This window comes from Phocoena sinus, chromosome 11 (genome assembly GCF_008692025.1).
Source record: "Phocoena sinus isolate mPhoSin1 chromosome 11, mPhoSin1.pri, whole genome shotgun sequence".
NCBI classification, from domain to species: domain Eukaryota; kingdom Metazoa; phylum Chordata; class Mammalia; order Artiodactyla; family Phocoenidae; genus Phocoena; species Phocoena sinus.
This window is the reverse complement of record NC_045773.1, coordinates 83,407,473-83,428,000: the sequence shown is the minus strand read 5'-3', so window position 1 is coordinate 83,428,000 and position 20,528 is coordinate 83,407,473. Positions and strand designations below refer to the sequence as shown.

The following is a 20,528-nucleotide window of genomic DNA, read 5'->3' as shown; positions in this document are numbered from 1 at the left end:
ACTGAAGAGGTCAAAGAGGAAATCAAAACTTACCTAGAGACAAATGACAATGAAAACACGATGATCCAAAACTTATGGGATGCAAAAATGCAGTTCTAAGAGGGAAGTTTATAGCAGTACAATCCTACCTCAAGAAATAAGAAAAACCTCAAATAAACATTTGAATCTCACCTTACACCTAAAGGAACTAGAGTAGAAGAACAAACAAAACCCAAAGTTAGCAGAAGGAAAGAAATCATAAAGATCAGAGCAGAAATAAATGTAATAGAAACAAAGAAAACAATAGCAAAGATCAATAAAACTAAAAGGTGGTTCTTTGAGAAGATAAACAAAATTGATAAGCCATTAGCCAAACTTATCAAGGAAAAGAGGTAGAGGACTCAAATCAATAAAATTAGAAATGAAAAAGGAGAAGTTACAACAGACACTGCAGAAATACAAAGCATCCTAAGAGACTACTACAAGCAACTGTATGACAATAAAATGGACAACCTGGAAGAAATGCACAAATTCTTAGAAAGGTATAACCTTCTAAGACTGAACCAGGAAGAAATAGAACATATGAACAGATCAATCACAAATAATGAAATTGAAACTGTGATTAAAAATCTTCCAACAAACAAAAGTCCAGGGCCAGGTGGCTTCACAGGTGAATTCTATCAAACATTTAGAGAAGAGCTAGCACCCATCCTTCTCAAACTCTTCCAAAAAATTGTGGAAGAAGAAACACTCCCAAACTCATTCTATGAGGCCACCATCACGCTGATACCAAAACCAGACAAAGATACTACAAAAAAAGAAAATTACAGACCAATATCACTGATGAATATAGATGCAAAAATCCTCAACAAAATACTGGCAAACAGAATCCAACAACACATTAAAGGGATAATACACCTTTTAATTTATCCCAGGGATGCAAGGATTCTTTAATATATGCAAATCAATCAATGTGATACACCATATTAACAAATTGAAGAAGAAAAACCACATGATCATCTCAGTAGATGCAGAAAAAGTTTTTGACAAAATTCAACACCCATTTATGACAAAAACTCTCCAGAAAGTGGGCATACAGGGAACCTACCTCAACATAATAAAGGCCATGTATGACAAACCCACAGCAAACATCATTCTCAATGGTGAAAAACTGAAGACATTTCCTCTAAGATCAGGAACAAGAAAAGAATGTCCACTCTCACCACTATTACTCAACATAGTTTTGGAAGTCCTAGCCATGACAATTAGAGAAGAAAAAGAAATAAAAGGAATACAAATTGGAAAACAAGAAGTATAAGTGTCACTTTGCAGATGACGTGATACTAGACAGAGAGAATCCTAAAGAAGCCACCAGAAAACTGCTAAAGCAAATCAATGAATTTGGTAATGTCGCAGGATACAAACTTAATACACAGAAATCTCTTACATTTCTATATACTAATGATGAAAAATCTGAAGGAGAAATTAAGGAAACACTCCCATTTACCACTACAACAAAAAGAATAAAATACCTAGGAATAAACCTACCTAGGGAGACAAAAGGCCTGTATGCAGAAAACTATAAGACACTGATGAAACAAATTAAAGATGATACCAACAGATGGAGAGATATACCAAGTTCTTGGATTGGAAGAATCAGTACTGTGAAAATGACTATACTACCCAAAGCAAACTACAGGTTCAATGCAATCCCTATCAACTTACCAATGGCAGTTTTTACAGAACTAAAACAAAAGATCTTAAAATTTGTATGGAGACACAAAAGACCCCAAATAGCCAAGGCAATCTTGAGGGAAAAAGCGGAGCTGGAGGAATCAGGCTCCCTGACTTCAGACTATACTACAAAGCTACAGTAATCAAAACAATATGGTACTGGCACAAAAACAGAAACATAGATCAGTGGAACAAGATAGAAAGCCCAGAGATAAACCCACCCACCTATGGTCAAATAATCTATGACAAAGGAGGCAAGGATATACAGTGGAGAAAAGACAGTCTCTTCAGTAAGTGGTGCTGGGAAAACTGGACAGCTGCATGTAAAAGAATGAAATTAGAACACTCCCTAACACCATACACAAAAATAAACTCAAAATGGATTAAAGACCTAAATGTAAGACCAGACACTATAAAACTCTTAGAGGAAAACATAGGAAGAACACTCTTTGACATAAATCACAGCAAGATCTTTTTTGATCCACTTCCTAGAGTAATGGAAATAAAAACAAAAATAAACAAATGGATTGCTTCCATGTCCTGGCTATTCTAAACAGAGCTGCAATGAACATTTTGGTACATGACTCTATTTGAATTACCATTTTTTCAGGGTATATGCCCAGTAGTGGGATTGCTGCATCATATGTTAGTTCTATTTTTAGTTTTTTAAGGAACCTCCATACTGTTCTCCATAGTGGCTGTATCAATTTACATTCCCATCAATGGTGCAAGAGGGTTCCCTTTTCTCCACACCCTCTCCAGCATTTACTCTTTGTAGATTTTTTGATGATGGCCATTCTTACCGGTGTGAGATGATATCTCATTGTAGTTTTCATTTGCATTTCTCTAATGATTAACGATGTTGAGCATTCTTTCCTGTGTTTGTTGGCAATCTGTATATCTTCTTTGGAGAAATGTCTATTTAGGTCTTCTGCCCATTTTTGGATTGCGTTGTTTGTTTTTTTGATATTGAGCTGCCCGAGCTGCTTGTAAACTTTGGGGATTAATCCTTTGTCAGTTGCCTCATTTGCAAATATTTTCTCACATTCTGAGGGACATATGCATATGCATAACTGATTCACTTTGTTATAAAGCAGAAACTAACACACCATTGTAAAGCAATTATACTCCAATAAAGATGTTTAAAACAAACAAAACCCAAATGGGACCTAATGAAACTTCAAAGCTTTTGCACAGCAAAGGAAACCATAAACAAGATGAAAAGACAACCCTGAGAATGTGAGAAAATATTTGCAAACGAACAAACGGACAAAGGATTAAATTCCAAAATATACAAACAGCTCATGCAGCTCAATATCAAAAAAACAAACAACCTAATCCAAAAATGGGCAGAAGACCTAAATTGACATTTCTTCAAAGAAGGCACACAGATGGCCAAGAAGCACATGAAAAGCTGCTCAACATCACTAATTATTAGAGAAATGCAAATCAAAACTACAATGAGGTATCACCTCACACTAGTTAGAATGGGCATCATCAGAAAATCTATAAACAACAAATGCTGGAGAGGGTGTAGAGAAAAGGGAATCTTCTTGCACCGTTGGTGGGAATGTAAATTGATACAGCCACTATGGGAAACAGTATGGAGGCTCCTTAAAAAACTAAAAATAGAATTACCATATGACCCAGCAATTCCCCTACTGGGCATATACTGAGAGAAAACTGTAATTCAAAACGACACATGCACCCCAATGTTCATTGCAGCACTATTTACAATAGCCAGGTCATGGAAGCAACCTAAATGCCCATCAACAGACAAATGGATAAAGAAGATGTGGTACATATATACAATGGAATATTACTCAGCTATAAAAAGGAACGAAAGTGGGTCATTTGTTGAGATGTGGGTGGATCTAGAGACTGTCATACAGAGTGAAGTCATAAAGGGAAAAACAAATATCGTATATTAACGCATATATGTGGAACCTAGAAAAATGGTACAGATGAACCGGTTTGCAGGGCAGAAATTGAGACACAGATGTAGAGAACAAACGTATGGACACCAAGGGGGGAAAGTTCCGGTGGGGCGATGGTGGTAGGATGAACTGGGAGATTGGGATTGACATGTATACACTGATGTGTATAAAATGGATGACTAATAAGAAACTGCTATATAAAAGAATAAATAAAATTTAAAAAAAACAAAAGGAAGGGAGTCATTGAAGGGAAATTACAACTCCCCAGAGAGCTCCACATGCCAGGCTCCTGGAAATTGGTCCAAGTTCCATTTGCTCTGGGGTTCTGAGAAGAACAGCAGTCCTTGTAGCTGTACTGCTTTCCTTGTTCTTTAGATTTCACCTTTACAACTTTTAAAAACTATGTTTGCATTATATGCTTTTGTAGGAAGTTTTAAAATAGCAGATTTACAGATAACAAAATTAAGTCACCCATTATTCTCCCTCTTCCCCATTCCAGAGATAATCATTTACATTATTAGTGTATATTCTTCCATTGTTTTCCTATGTGTAGAAACATGTATTCTATTTTAAAGATTTGGGTCATGCAATACGTGCATTTTTGTAACTTGCTTTTTAATCTTAACCTTATGTTCTGAGCATTTTTTGTGTGTCCTCAGGCTTGAAAATCAAGATTCCTGTGTATGTAGCAAAGACTATCATAGTGACTTAACATCATTTAACCATCCACTACATTAGACGTTATTACTGCTGACGTTTGCCTTGTGTTTTCTTTTTTCCCACTGTTTATCAGAAAACAGTCACCAACCTTGTGAGTTCATATTTATCAGTCTTCCTGACTGATGTTTGACATTATATCCAATAGTTTCCCAGGACCACATGTGATATGTGGATATATGGATACTGAGTCCCTTATCTTCTCCTCCTACTTTGTTCTCCAATTTTTGTACCCAACATTTTCCCCAAGAGTGAAGATATTGTTTTTCTTCCTTCAACCTAAGCCACATTCCTCAAAAATCCTGAAGTCTATATCACCATCTTCCAAATGTGTATGCAGGGAAGAGTCATCATTTTAGTAGCTAACCTACACTGAATGTTTACTGTGTTTTATGTGCTTAGAGGTTTATAAGAATTTTTTTCATTTAAACTTTATGATAGTAATACAAGGCAAATACTACTATTATCTTCCTCTACAGGTAAAGAAAGTGAGGCTTCTTTTGAGTAACTTGACTAATGTCACAGCTAGTAAGAGGCAAAGCTGGCCCTAAGCCCAGACCTGTTTGCTTCTACATAATTTATTATTATTATTACCTAAAGTCCTTTTTTATTCAAATTTTCTTAGTTTTTGCCTAATGTCCTTTTTCTGCTCTAGGATACCACCAGGATACAATGTTTCAATGTTTCACTTAATCATGTCTTCTTGGACGTCTCTCGGCTGTGACAGTTTCTCAGACTTTGGTTTTTTTCTCTAAACTTTTTTTTTTTTATAATATAGTCACCTCTTATCCTCTACAAGACCACAACAATTACAATTTATTGTGCACTGTTGAGAGTGGCTTTGGTCCTCACAGCAACTCTCCAAAGCTATTATAATCCTCATTCTACAGTTGAGAAAACCGAGACTTAGAGATGAGAACTAATGATGGAGGTCACGAAGCTAGTAAGTGATGGAGCTAGGATCCTAACCTGGGACTGTCTGACCATTAGTGTCATGTTCTTTTAAATACTCTAATTTAGGTGGCTTATGTACATGTGCTTTTAAAAAATAATATTAAATGTTAATATCAGCATTAGAGTGCCATAAAGATCGATATTTGGTCCAACTCTCCTATTGCCCAAGCTCCTTCTATAGATTCCTCAACAAAAGGTTCTAAGCACATGGTCAGAAGCCATCAGTATCACTCAGCTTACTATTTCACAAAACATCCAGTCAAGTTATGAACAATTCTGATCACGAGAGCTCTGTGTTCTTCCAAATGGTTTTTCCTCTGGTCTTAGTGTGGTTCTCAGGAGCCAAACACAACCATCTAAACTTCTACTAAGAACTCTGCAGTCGGCTACCACGTCTCCCCCTAGACAATCCTTTCCTGGAAGAGCGTGGCACAGTATGAACTTCCTTCAGCATCTTAATAGCCTGATTTAGACCACAGAATCTGTGGTCTGCAGAATCTCTATTTAGATGCAAGTCCTTATAGTGCATTATAGCTCTGCAACGTGCATGCCCTCTACAATCAGAGCTCAGTAATCGCCCTGCTGACTCCTTGCTTACTGGTAACCTCTTTCTCACCCCAGCGCTATCACCCCTCTCCTCCTCACACCCACCCTCCCCACACACGACATTTCTAAATCATCAGGCCAAAGGATCCTAACACTGACACCCTTCCAACCCTCTAAATGGGGGAGCTGTCTCTAGAAAACCCCTTGAGACACGTTTGGAAGGTGAGTGAAACATAAGGGGGATACTTTCTCCGAGTCTGACAAACAGGTTAAAGGGCAAGAAGAGTGAACCATGACCGCCCGGAGACAGATCCTTTCTCCCCCACTTCCCCACGGCGCTGAGGCAGACAAGAGCTCCCCGCTGGATGTGCCCAGGACAGACAGCGCACGCGGGGCGGGTCAGGGACGACGCGCCTGAGCAGGGCGGATTCCCAGCAGCTGGTTTCCCCGAGAGTCCGCGGTGGGGCCCTGGGGACGGCACAGCGACGCTAAGGCGCCAGCAGCTGCCTCGCCAGCTGCCCCCGTGCCCGCCCCTCAGACTGGTGCTCAAAGGAAATCAGAGGGCGAAAGAAGCTGGCAAGAGTGTCCGAAGATACCGTAAAGGAGTCCTTATCAAAGTTCTCTAGGTGTTTCTTGCCGGCCGGTGCCTGCGCTTCGTTGTCAATACCATGGACAGCACCCGCGAACCGACTCAGGGGCGCTCGGACGCCGCTGGCTTCTGGCAGGTCTGGCAGAGCTTTGACTCGGAGGGTGAGTAAAACAAGCCACCTGTACAGCCTTGCTGAAAGGACCTAGAGCTTCCTCTTCCCCATACGTCTTTCCCTGCAGAAAGTTGTCTTCCAGCGCTGTTAATGCAATATACCTAACGCAGTGTACCTAACAGACGTTTGGTATACTGGAGCTGCACTTCTTGATACCTTGTGAACGTTCAGGGTGGGAGGAGGGACCTGAAATTACACCCCGGCCCCAACCCCCCAACGTGTGTGTGTGTGTGTGTGTGTGTGTGTGTGTGTGTGTGTGTGTAGTGATATACCGTATATATAATGACAAATATTTTATATATTAGAGGCTTGTGGGCTGACACTCGGGTATCTGAAGTCAGCCCTCTATGACATTTTTACTCAAATGCTCATTTTTACTCAATGACTTTGTTGTGTAACCCCCAGTCTCTCAAAGAGAGGGTGAATTTTATCAGCTTTCAAAAAGACACTACCCTCACTCCCCAAAAAACTACTTGAAAAGAACTACTTACATTTGCTTTGTCTTCATTAAAAAAAGAAACATAAAGGAAATATCTAAAGTGTGCACTTTAACCTTGCAAACTAAGATTCAATACTTACATCTCTTAAATTTTTCCAAGACTGCAAAATCCTTGGGTTAGAGTTTATTCTAAAACTCATGTTTATTTGTGGATTAAAATTCATGTATAAATAGCTTTCCTTTCCCCACTATTTGTACAAACCACAGCACAAAGCATTGACTCTCAAATGTGTATTTGCTATTCATATCCATGTCATCTAGAGGTAGATACTAGCACTTCTTTAGAGTTACGATAGTGTCCATGGGGATTTTGCAAATTTGAGATTAAAAACAAATTTAGATGTTAAGTGTTAAATACTAAATGTCACATGTTATTCTGTGTAAGTGACTATTATTTATGGATACCTTCTTGCATTTAGAAAAAGGTTACATAGAAGAGAAGGAGCTGGATGCTTTCTTTTACCACATGTTGCCGAAATTTTGTACTGATGTAAGTACTTGTGCCACTAAGCATTAATTTATGTTCTCTTAGTGAATTCTAAAAAGCATCCAAGTCTTATGTTGATTTGTACCTATTAATCGCATCTGACCTCTTTTCTTCCTTGCATGTAATTTTCCTCCCTCTCCTAGCAGCACAGAGGGATTTAGGTAGGTTTTATGAGGTTCAGCTGTAGCATTTGACATGCTGGTCACTGACTTTTAGTGTGACATTTGTCATCCACTCAGAGATTTTAACTGTAGATTCAAACAACCCTGTTTTGAACGTCTCCTTGGTTATGTCTCTGCTAATGGATTTAAACCTAGAGATAAGGTAGCTCACTTTGCTCAGAAAGGTGGAAAAGATGTTAAGAACTTTTGAGGCTCTGGGTGTTTAGTGCCTTTAATATTACTTGGATAGCAAACCACAAACAAACCATTCAAAAGCATTTTTCATTTTGTTAGAAAGGTTACAAATTACTTAGGAAATGGCAAACCAGAAAATAATAAACATTCCCAGAGCCCAAGTATAAATGTAAACCAATCCATCCAGTGTCCATATCCCTCCCTGATGGTAAATCTGGCCTTGAGAGATGCAGATTACCTTTTGATGAGCCCTGTACCAAAGCAGAGGAAAAATGCACACATAGACGCACAAGCCTGGGGCTGGGATAACCTGGTAAAGACTCCATCAGGGGATACATGGTAAGAGGAGTAGCTCTGGAGACAATAGTGTTTAAAACGAATTTCGCCACAGCTTATCCTCAGGCATAGTTGTTTACATGGAAGAATACTGGAGTGCATCACACTTTCACGTAGGAGCCCAGTGCGGAGAACAAGCAGCTTGGGGACGCTGTTTCTGGGGGAAGGGCAGTCAGCTCAGAATAAGAGAGGCTGCCATCTGCCTCCAACAGCCACACACAGAACTCGTAGTCACCCTCTCTCGCCTGCAGCCCGTCTGCCTCTCGTTTTCTATCTCTCTTCTGATCTCTTTCTCTTATGTTTCTGCCCATTTCTGTTTCTCATTCTGTTTCATGGCTCTCCTCTCCCATCATTTTTCTTCCCCATCATCCCTTGACTTTCTCTGTGACTTCTCTGTCTCTCTCTCTCTCAGCTGTTTCTCATGTCTCTCCATCTGTCTTTGTCCTTCTCCTGTCTCTGTTTCTCCTGCTTTCTATCTTCAGTCTGTTTCTCAAGCTCTCTCATTGTCACTCCTCTCTTTTCTTCTCTTTCCTATCTCTCTTTGCCCTTCATTTCTTTTATCAGTTTCTCTCCTCTCCTTTTCTCTTTCCTTCCCTTATCTCTCTGTCTCTCTGTTTCTCTGCTTTGCTGCCACTTACTACTGTAAATGCAAAGGCTTGTGTCATTCCAGAACCCATGGGTCTGACGCCATTTTGTCAAACATGACAGGAGTATTTGAGGAAAACAAAAAGACGGAGGCAAAACCATTCAAAGTCTTGCAATAAACTGGATGGTCAGAAACTAAACCCCAGAGACTTGGAACTTCACGCCTTTTCAGAAAGCTCCTTGCTTTAGTGATTTAAAGGAGAAGAAAAGTTGCTGTCACCATTGAAACTGAAAGTGTCTAATTTTCAGTCATGGAATGAGGGGTAGGGCTACTCAAACTCTGGGGTCTGCTCTAGACTGAGGACACTGAGAGCTGCCTTCTTCTGGGGCTTGGGCTGACTTCAAAGGCATCGTTCCCATTAGTGAGGGAGAAGGTGGATGCCATCTCCCGTAGCTTGCCTGATCTTGTCATCACCCCTCCCTCAGATCTGGCCCATGGCCTCACCTTCTCACACATGGACAGGCATGGTCCTTGGAGGAAAGGAAACAACAAATGACTCACCAGTCTGCTGTGCAACTGTGTTCAGTGCAGGCATTCCTGAGTCCAGAGGCGAAGGGGTTGGAAAGCTGCAGAGTCCTTAGGCCAGTGAAAATAAAATTTTGGTGTGCCTAAGAATTAACTGTGTTAAAATGCAAAGCCCCAGGTCCCACCTCTTGGGTATTTCAGTACATTTGGGGGTCTGTCTGGGGTCTTGCATTTTAAAAGCACCCTGAGTCGCACTGCATCTTCTTTCACTCTGTTCCCTCCAGGAACAGTGATTACCTATCAGACAGGGGACTGTAATATAATTAGGCCAGTCCTGCTGAGTTGTGGCTGTAGCCCCAGGTACCTCTCCTCAGCACTTGGCAAAGGAGAGAGGTTTTGGAGCCAGGGGATAAGCTGTTTAAACTGTTAATCAGAAATGCTGTCACCTGCCATTGTTTCCTTTCAAAATGCTGAGGCATTACCCCAGGGAACATAGTTACAGACTCCTTCACTGGGCGTTCCGTGATACCGGGACAAGTATGATTAAGGAAACTGTTCCTAATTCTGGACTTTTTTTCCTGCTGAGAAATGAATAGGCCTTATGTATGTCCTTAACAAGAGGACACGTCCCTCTCAGCGGAGGGATAATCACCACTTGTGACACCTACTTTTAATCAGTGACGCCCCACTGAGTACAGAAGCAGCAGCAGAGGGGCCTCCGTGACCAGGCTGCCCCTCACTCTGGTGTTTAAGTGTGACAAGCAGTTCATCAGAGGCCTGAATAGCTCTACTTTCCTCCCCTGATTAGCGAGTCACAGAGACCTTGGGGGAAGGAATTTGAAGATTTCTAACAGCAAGCTGCCTGCTAGTCAACCTTGGAGAGCAGCCGGCCTGCTTGTAATTACCTGGTCCTCACAGCCTCTGAGGGGATTGACCTAATGGAACCATCGGCTGCCCTTGCTGCTTCTGTTACTCACCCCGCTCTTATCTCCGCCTTTCGTCTTTTCAAATACGCAGAACTGGCCTCTGAACCAGGTCCAGATCTAGCCAGTCTCTTGCATAGCATTGCTTTCTGGGGCTGTGTATGCATTCTTCACGTACAGATTGTAGCACATCCTGGGCCTGTTTCAATGCTTCAGAGATGATAAATACCCTGCTGGGGCCTAGAGTCTCAGACAAGGCGAGCAGGGTTGGTGCTGATGGGAAATTACAACAGAGGGAGCCCTAGACTCTTTTGCTTTAGGTCCAAGGGATAATCATGGACTTTGGAGTTAGAGGTCTGAGAGGACGGAAGTCAAGTTTCTGTGCCTTCAAACTAAAGGTCGAAGGCCGAGCTGAAATTCAAAGTGAAGACCCACTTTCTTGCGTGATTTCCATTGTGATTTTCCTGTATGATACACGTACACACTCATACAGGACACACAATCTATGGCGCCAAGACTAAAGAGGCTGATTTCTCGATACTTAGTGGAGTGTCAAATGAGGAAACCTGGTTGGCAGGGATAGTGTAGTAGTATTAGGGAGAATAAATTTAGTATAACTGATCTAGTCTGAAGTCTAGGAATACGGCACTGTTTGAGAGTATCTGTGCCTCTCGGCCCCTACATCAAAATTCATTCTCCATTGTTGATTATACCTGTCACCTTTCTTTGTAATAACCCTGCCGTCCACGGGTGAAGAACAATTTAATGGAAAAGGCTGTACAAGGAAGAGATATGTGACGTCTTCAGTAGTTCAATGACTATTTCTTTGGTTTCCTCTTTAATTATTTTCCCCTAATTATTCTTTTCCTTGGTGAGACCAAGATTAAAAGAATAAACTCTAGCAAACTGGGGACCCAGAAGAGCTAGACTTTTCAATCAGAAAAGAATAAAAAAAACCCTCTGAGTTCTTGGGAAGAAAGTTTATATGTTCATTATAAGACAATCTTTTGTCACAACCAAATATAGAATGATGTTCAAATGCATTCTATCAATAGTCTAGTCTCTAAGCTTCTCTTCATTCATACTTCAGGAGCTCACTAGCTACAAGTCTTACCTAGTTAGGATTCTGATTAGTGGTTATTTGTTTAAGAAATCTCCATCTCTCTCTCTCTCTCTCTCTCTGGTGTGCAACTTGGTGGGATCACTTTCAGTGGCTAAGTAACTTACTTTCCAGGTTAGACTAACGTAATTATCAGGCTATGTGCTCTGAATATTTGATATCCTAACTACACTTTTGGAATCTCAGTGGCTTTAATGTGGTTCTGTCTGGCCCACTGCAGGATGCAGTCATGGAAGAAAATGTGCAGAAGATGAAAGAACAATTTACGGCTGCCCACAATGTCTCTAAAGACGGTCGCATACAGATGAAAGAGGTACCTTTTATGACTGTAACTTTCTTGACTGTACCTCCTTGGGCTATAATTTTCTCTGAAGGATAATGAAAGTTTTACGTTTGATTGGAAAATTAGAACCCTCTGCAAGGCAGCTGGGTTACATAACATTTCTGAAGTACTCACTTTTCCTTTTTCATCAGCTTAATAACAAAGAGTATATGATGCTTCCATCATTTTATTTAGGTCAATCAATATTTATACTTATTTTATAATTGGGGAATTGATATGCTGGAGGCTTTTCAGTTACTTGATCTAATATTTGTCTCCTTCCACAGTGTCCTGTTCACATTCAACCTTGACATAAGAGAAAACGTACTGACAATAAATGAGTTTAAAGTTCAGTATCAGTTCCCAATGGAGATTGGAAAGATCAGTCCGTGAACATCATTAAAAACAAAACAGAAAGCAGCCGCCTCTACTTCAACTCAAGCCACACTTATCAAGTACCTACTGAAGCAAGGAACTGTGTTAGACATGCAGTGCCAGGCACAGTCTATCTTTAACCTGATAATTTTTCCTTCCAGTTACAAAAAGGCTTCCAGTTTAGAAAGGATTTCCACACATATTATGTCACTTTATCCCCACAGTAGCTATAGAAGATGGACATGGAACATTAGCTCTATTTTACTGATGAGGAAACTAAGTTACTTTCCTAGCACCGTATGGCCAGTAAGTGGCACTGGATTAAGTTGTAACCCACTTATAGGTATGAATCTATACAGGTTTATTCTATAGAGTTATAAGTCCATACATAAAAATGAGCTGCTATGAAAGTAAGATATTTATTTCATAGACAAAACTGCCTGCTAGACATATGACCTGAAACCTGAAGAGCTAGTCTCTTAATGATGTCATATTTAGTCAATATTGTTGGTGAAAATAGTAATTTCTCTTCAAAAAGTTATGATAACAAGGCAAGATTATGTCTTCTTATAAAAAAATAGACGTGTTCACACCAGGAGGCTGCCTTTTCAGAAAACTACTAAGCTAAACTCCAGATTTATGAGTGTAGCTGTTTCCAAAATTTTCACTAAAAGGCAAAAATTATTTATATAACCAATAATTGCACTATAATTGATGTAAATGTATCAGTGTATTGATTAATGGAAAAGTAATTGTAAGCATCAAGGTAGAAATACCAAATTATTCATAATTACATGTTCACAGTTACATTCTCTAGCCCATAGAACGGAACATAGCGTATAGTGGCGCTCAATAAATATTTGTTAACTTAATAATAAATGAATGAAACATGGTAAATAATGAAAAACTATGCCATTATCTTACCAATTACTGGTAGACCTTCCTGAAGCAATTGGGAACTTCGCAAAAACTTTGGCATCCGTGCCAACCATTCTGTCATGGAGTCCTGCCAATGAGCATAACTGAGGTTGTCTGTAGAGAAGCTGATGGTATAGGACTGCTTTGGTCCCCTTAAAACCTCATGAGTCTGTGAGTGTAAAAGAGTAGCGAGGTCTCTCCTACTGTCTCCTGCTATACCACCGGCCATTTCTCTTACTCCAATTACAGGTACTTGTGACATAAAATCAGCTCACCTGCACACATTTGAGCTATTTTGGCACAAAACACAATGGGAAAGGAGTCGCATCTAAGAGCCAAAGTGAAGCTTGGGGATGATCTGTGCACTTGATTTGTCCAGGGCTCCTCTGTGCCACTCTGGTCAAACTGAAGACGGAGTGCGTTCTAGAGACTTAGGGCTGGTGAATTACATTTTAATTTGGTTTCTCAGCCTGTGCCACCCCATGCGAAAACACACTTAGTCCTGAAGAGCAGCTCGCAGCTCACCTTGTGTGGTGGGTAGGAAAAACACAAAGTCGACAGGTGAAATATGAAACCTTGGCCAAGTGATTTCATGTCTCTGAGCCTCAAGTTCATCATCTTCATCCACAGAGCAGTTACCACGGACTAAATTTTTAATGGGTACCAGGGACTTTGCTAAACAGTTTATAAATAGTGCCTCACCTGACTTTTAGTCTTCACATAAGCACCAGGATATAAATATTATTATCTCCATTTTACAAACGAGGAAATTGAGGCACAGAGGTATGAATTACATTTCCAAGATCAAATAATAGGTGAATACGGAGAAGGAAGGATCCACACTAAAGCCAACCACATACTGCTTTGTGCTGCCTCCCATTCGTATTAAAATGCCAATACTTATATTTACCTGAAGGATTGGTGTGAGAATTTAATGAGATGATAGATGAAAAGTACATTGCCAGTGCCTGCCACGTAGTAGGTATTCAACATATGGCAGCTGTTATTAACGCGATGTGCCCTTGAGCTGACCTACATCCAACTAGAGAATATGAACGGGAGTGTGGGCTAATCATTCCTACAACCTAGCAGAAGCCTTTGCTCTGGACTACCTCTGTAGCACTGAACAAGATGCTGGGAGAACTATGGTTATAGAAGAAATGGCCATTGTTTATGGGGGACAATTCAGAGAGGAGACAGTATACACTGAAATACCATAGGTTTGGCAAAGAACGCAGCCAAACGTGCCTATGAGCTGAGACAAGTATTACCATCACATAGGGGAAGACATGTTACCTTTGTTCATGGGAGCAAGGGAAGTCAGTCAGTAGAACTGGTGCTCATATAGATGGCTGGATGGTTAAATTTACCACAAGTGAACCAACTTTGAAAGTATCATACAGGTGCTAATAATATAAAAGAATATATACCATAGCCAACTCAAGAATCAAGCCGGACAGCAATCATTCCTGATTTTGTGTATGGCACCGAAGTGATCTGTACAGACAGCATCTCACCAGCACAGCACAGGGGTTAAAAGTGTGGGCTTAGTTGAGGTCCTGACTCCACCACTTACTAACTACATAATGATGGCAAGCTCCTTATCTCTGTGAAGCCCAGTTTCCTTAACGAATAAATAATAATAATGATGTGTTATGCACCCTATAGGTTGTTAGGATTAAATGAGTTAGCATATATAAATATCTAGAACAATTCATGGCACATATAAAAATTACTGGGTATTTTTATTTTCTACTATAATTATAGAGTTGTTAATATAAAATTGGAGCCTCTCAGAATAAGGTCTGGAACATTTTAAGCACTAACACATTTATTATTAAATAATAATAAAGATGATTATTATTATTTTGGATTGTAAGCTCATGGAAGACAGATACTCATAGTGTTTCATACCTAGAAGGGTGCAGTACTTCTTGAAAGAATCAATGAATCCAAAATGACAATCAAGGGCGCGGAACTACGTGTTGGGCTCTCCATCCTGAGAGATCCAAGCCCTTCTGCCCTCTAATATGTTCCTTGATGCCTTTTACCCACGGAGCAACGGCCAGTGTCACCAGCTGCTATTTCCCCCTTTTCCTTTAGCTTGCCTGCATGTTCCTGCCCGAGGATGAAAACTTTCTTCTGCTCTTTCGCCGGGAAACCCCCTTGGACAGCAGTGTGGAGTTTATGCAGGTAAGCATTTGGTTGTGTCTCTATGGAGGATGAGGCCAGGATTCCAGCCACCTGCTGTGGCTGCCACCACTCCTGCCCAGTCCCCAAGGGAGAGCTGTCCACAGAAGACAAGACCATGCAAAGCCCTTGTGTCGAGCCTGGACTTTGGCCCCAAGCCCCAATGTGCTCTCTCAGTGTGCTGACCCGGGCTGCCCCTGAGCTGACAAACTCCTTAGCCTGGGCTAGAGGAAGGCTTAGACGAGGGGCCCGGCAGGTACCTGAGGCATGTAATGGGAGGGTAGGGAGGGGGCTGTGGAGCCTGGAGAGCACATGCCCATCAAGAGCCTAGAGTCCTGTGAGCTCCAGCCACCTGCTGCCTTCTGAGAATGCAGCCTAGGCATCTAGACTCTATGGGAAACTACTTTTTTTTTTGCGGTACGCAGGCCTGTCACTGTTGTGGCCTCTCCCGTTGAGGAGCACAGGCTCCAGACGCACAGGCTCAGCGGCCACGGCTCACGGGCCCAGTCGCTCCGCGGCATGTGGGATCTTCCCGGACCGGGGCACGAACCCGTGTCCCCTGCATCGGCAGGCGGACTCTCAACCACTGCGCCACCAGGGAAGCCCGAAACTACTTATTTTTTTTTTTTTTTTTTTTTTTAAACATCTTTATTGGGGTATAATTGCTTTACAATGGTGTGTTAGTTTCTGCTTTACAACAAAGTGAATCAGCTATACATATACATATGTTCCCATATGTCTTCCCTCTTGCGTCTCCCTCCCTCCCACTCTCCCCATCCCACCCTTCCAGGCTGTCACAAAGCACCGAGCTAATATCCCTGTGCCTTGCGGCTGCTTCCCCCCAGCTATCTACCTTACTACGTTTGTTAGTGTGTATATGTCCATGACTCTCTCTCGCCCTGTCAAAACTCACCCTTCCCCCTCCCCATATCCTTAAGTCCGTTCTCCAGTAGGTCTGCGTCTTTATTCCTATCTTACCCCTAGGTTCTTCATGACATTTTTTTCCCTTAAATTCCATATATATGTGTTAGCATACGGTATTTGTCTTTTTCTTTCTGACTTACTTCACTCTGTATGACAGATTCTAGGTCTATCCATCTCATTACAAATAGCTCAATTTCATTTCTTTTTAAGGCTGAGTAATATTCCATTGTGTATATGTGCCACATCTTCTTTATCCATTCATCCGATGATGGGCGCTTAGGTTCCGAAACTACTTATTTTTAAATGTTGGCGACTAATTCTAGTTTTGAATAGAGGGCTGATCCAGCCAGCAGGCATCTCTTCGCAATCTGTGCCAGAATAAAACCAAAAGGCAGAATCAATGGCTCCTCTTATCTCCTCCTTCAGCCTCTAGGTGTTACTGTCTGTGGGTGAAAAAAGACCAGGGAAGGCAGAGCAGGGTGTCTTCAAGGCCAGAGCGGCAGATTCAAGACAGCTCCTGCACCCAGGGCCCCATTCCTGAAAGACTTACCAGGTCTCCACTTAGGAGATAATAACTTAGCACCCTTGTGCACTAATTTATTTATCTTCTGGCCAAGTGGAAGTTATGAGAAATGGAGCAAGCACTTGCGTAGACAATTCACAGAAGAAATATGAATAGAAAATTGATATATAACAGTAACCAAAGAAATGCAAATTAGAAACAACTAACTTTTCCAAAGTGGCAAGGATTTTAAGAGGATCAACAAAAAGATACAGCACTGGCAAGCAAGCGCTGAGACTGTTGCTCATGCTATCCTGACAGGCACGCGCACTGGGATAATTCTACGGAAAGCGATTTCTTTAAAATTTCATAATCCAGAGTTAATTTAAAAAAATCTTTACCCCTTGACTCAATAATTCTACTTCTCCAAGCATCTATGTTAAGGATATAATCAGAGATGCAGACAAGTTTTCTACGCAATGATGTACATTAAATATTTCTGTTACTTAGTATAGTTAAAGCTGAAAATAACATAAATGCTTAACAATGAAAGAAAAATTAGGTAAATTATGATACATTCATACAATTCATTCATTCCACACATACTTATGTGCCCCTGCAGTATGCCAGAAACTGTTCTAGGCCCTGGAGATTCATGAGAGAAAAACCCCATTGGGGAACTTTATGCATCACTGAAAATCAAGTTTTCAAAGACTATCTAATGACAAGAAGGAAGTGCATTATGGTGTTAGGAAACAAAATTGTATATGCGTTATGATCTTAACTCTGCTTAAAAAATTATTTACCCTAACACCCTTGTAAATAAGACAACGGGTAAATACACACTAGATAAATATTGGGGTTTTTTAGGGGTAAGATTCTGGATAATCTTTATGCTCTCTGTACTTCTGTATTTTCCAATTGTGTCGAATCATTATTCCATTATTTACAGATTATTTTAAATGACATTTTCAAAATAACTTTAGTTGTGTTTAAGAATGCTCACAGAAAATTTTAAATGAAAATAATAGACTACCCAAGTGTGTAGGTCATATGACTTCCCCTTCATTTTGTCACATATATAATAGAAACACCCCCTTTCTTGGGGCAGGAATTTCAGAAGATTGTAGTGTTTTATATTTCAGTAATTTCGTACAATAAATGTGACTTGCTTTTATAATCAGCAGAAAGTATTAAAATGTTCTGCCTGTGTAGGCTTGAATAATCTTGAGAAATGGGAAAAAGAAAGGTTCCATAATGCCATTTCCAACTTTAAAAAAAATTAAAAACTTTCTCCATTTTTCCTCCCTCCCTTCTAGTTTGTCAATTTCTTCTGTAAAGAAGTGCTTTCTCTTTCTCTACCCAATTAAAAAAATATTTTGGATTCTTGAATTCTTTTTTTAAAATTAAATTTGTTATAACCTATGTACTCTCCTACATTTTTTAAGAAATCCTACCTTAATGTCTTTATATTCCCCCTGAACTACAGGACCTTAAGACACTTTAGCTATCAGCTCACTTGCCATCATTGTCCAGAATATTAGTTCTATCTTGTTTTCTTTAATCCCACAAATTTTATGCTAACAAGATGTTTCCATTTGCCCACGTTTCCCATTGTGTTTGTACATCATTCCTTCTTCATCTTAGATTTTCCTCCTTTGTATTCTTCCTTCCTGGAGTATATCCTTTACCAAGAGTCTGTTGGTAATAAACTCTGTTTTTGTTTGCCTGGAAACCTTTTTGCTTTCATTCTTTAAAGACAGGCATATATAGTAGTCACATAAAGATCTTTGGCCCACCAATAGCTCAGTTGCAGTAAAACTGTAAGATAATTTAGATGGAAAATGTTTGGAGAACAGCATAAAAAAGCAGGTTAAAATGTTTTTGTTATTTGAAATTCTCATTCTTAGCTCTGGTATAGTCACACCATTAAAGTTAGGATATAAATCACATTTAACCAGTTGATTTTCTAAGCCTGGTTAGATTCAGGCAGAAACGTTGGTGACAGGGACTGAAAGGGGCAATGTTTCTGAACACTTCTCACTAAGTATCAGCATCTCCTACTATCCCTGCAGGATATTCAGGCAGGACCCTAGTTGTGATCTAGAATTAAGGTCCCTGCAGTTGATGACTCAGGAAACCCATTCTATAACAATGAAACATCTGTCAATTAAAAAAAAATACTTAATGCTACTTTTTCCTTCTGTATAGGAGTTAGGAAACTTGTTAACTTGTGAGGCTTGGATATGGAAAAATCAGAGGTGGTCAAAATCACACCATTTACTAAAGAAAGCAGTTCAATGTTTCGTTAAAAATATTCAGCTGTTCTGTCTTCCAGTTTTAGTAACTGTGTCTTCAGCTGGATGAATGCTGGTTTTTGGCCACACTGCACAGCACGTGGGACCTTAGTTCCCCGAGCAGATATCGAACCCGAGCCACCTGCATTGGAAGCGCAGAGTCTTAACCACTGGACTGCCAGGGAAATCCCATGAATGCTGTTCTTAAACCAATGAAAGGGTTGGCTTGCTACTGGGAATTATCAGAGATGTTTTATTCCCTTTACCTGGAGCCAAGACCACAAAGGCAAGATTCCTTAGGGGCCCTTTCTGCCATGCAATTTATTTTGGGGAAGTTCACCTTTGCATTAAGGTTATTGCTGTTCTGGGTTTTAGTCTTACGTAGGTGCCTCAGTTTGACTTCCCACCTTGGGTGGCCCCACGATTTGTCTCCTGTCTACCTTGTGTGCAGTTTCCTGATAAAGCTACAGGCTAAGTTATCAGAGATCAGTAGGTGTACCTAGGATAGACTCTGGTTTCTGTTTTGTGTTTTCCTATCATGTTGGACCTCTTAGAAGTCCCCTCGCTTTCTTGCCAGCTGAGCTATGTATGTAAAGAGTTGTTATTTAGAGTACTCTGCGTTTTAGGAATTTAGTACAAAGAAGATTTCTTGGTTTGCCATATTGCCTCCCACTGAAGGCCATCCCTTGATATCTTTCCATTTTGAACTTTCCATAGCTCCCTTTCAGTGAGTGCACTGTGGTCCTCCTAAGTGGCTCCAAGTGAATGCAGTGAGTCATTTCTAGTGAGTTCTGCCCAAACAATAGCTGTCACCAAAGGAAGCCTAAAATTCTCCATGCAAAGTCTTAGTTGCACCCAGGTAAGTACTATTATCAGATGCTGAACCATAGTAGACAGCAGCGTAAGTTGACCCCAAATTATTTGAGGGTAAATGGATGAATGGCTTTTGTGTATTTCAGATTTGGCGCAAATATGATGCTGACAGCAGTGGCTTTATATCAGCTGCTGAGCTCTGTGTAAGTGTTGCCAGGAGCTGTGTCTGGGTGAAGGGCGGGTTTGCTCATCGCTGGGAATTTGATATATGTGTATCATGAGATTGATTTCTGTGTTTCCAAGAAACATGGATATGAATTTGTTGCTTAAAAAAACTGATTCATGTTTAGAAGGTTTAGAAACTGTATGTTGGATTTATTGCTTGCTAAATGCATTTCAGTTCCTTCCTAAAACAAACGGATCACAATTCTTAAAGTACAGCCTCTTGAGATTTTTAGATTTATTTGCTCACTAGATAAAATGCAGCTCTTTTCTTGATGTCACAGAACTTCCTCAGAGACCTCTTCCGCCACCACAAAAAGGCCATTTCTGAGGCCAAGCTGGAAGAATATACTGGCACCATGGTGAGTAACTGAGCAATGCGATCTCCGTGAGGACAGCTTCTCCGCTGCCTCCTCAGGGCCCAGAAACATTGTCTGGTACAGTGGATGATTCTACTCATTTGGCAAGTTGATTTAAAGCAATTGGGAATCAGATAGACGGGAGG

The 20,528-nt window shown here is 40.5% G+C and overlaps 1 protein-coding gene across 1 annotated transcript in view; it reads left to right on the top strand.

Annotated features, from left to right (window-relative positions):
• The first annotated feature begins 6,432 nt into the window (after positions 1-6,432).
• SCGN (secretagogin, EF-hand calcium binding protein) overlaps positions 6,433-20,528 on the top strand; it is a 38,001-nt gene continuing 23,905 nt past the window's right edge. The window contains exons 1-6 of the mRNA XM_032649621.1: positions 6,433-6,617; positions 7,547-7,617; positions 11,681-11,773; positions 15,179-15,268; positions 19,948-20,004; positions 20,308-20,385. Of these exons, the coding sequence (XP_032505512.1) occupies positions 6,536-6,617; positions 7,547-7,617; positions 11,681-11,773; positions 15,179-15,268; positions 19,948-20,004; positions 20,308-20,385 (471 nt within the window). The 5' untranslated portion in view covers positions 6,433-6,535. The remainder of the gene's footprint in view (positions 6,618-7,546; positions 7,618-11,680; positions 11,774-15,178; positions 15,269-19,947; positions 20,005-20,307; positions 20,386-20,528) is intronic.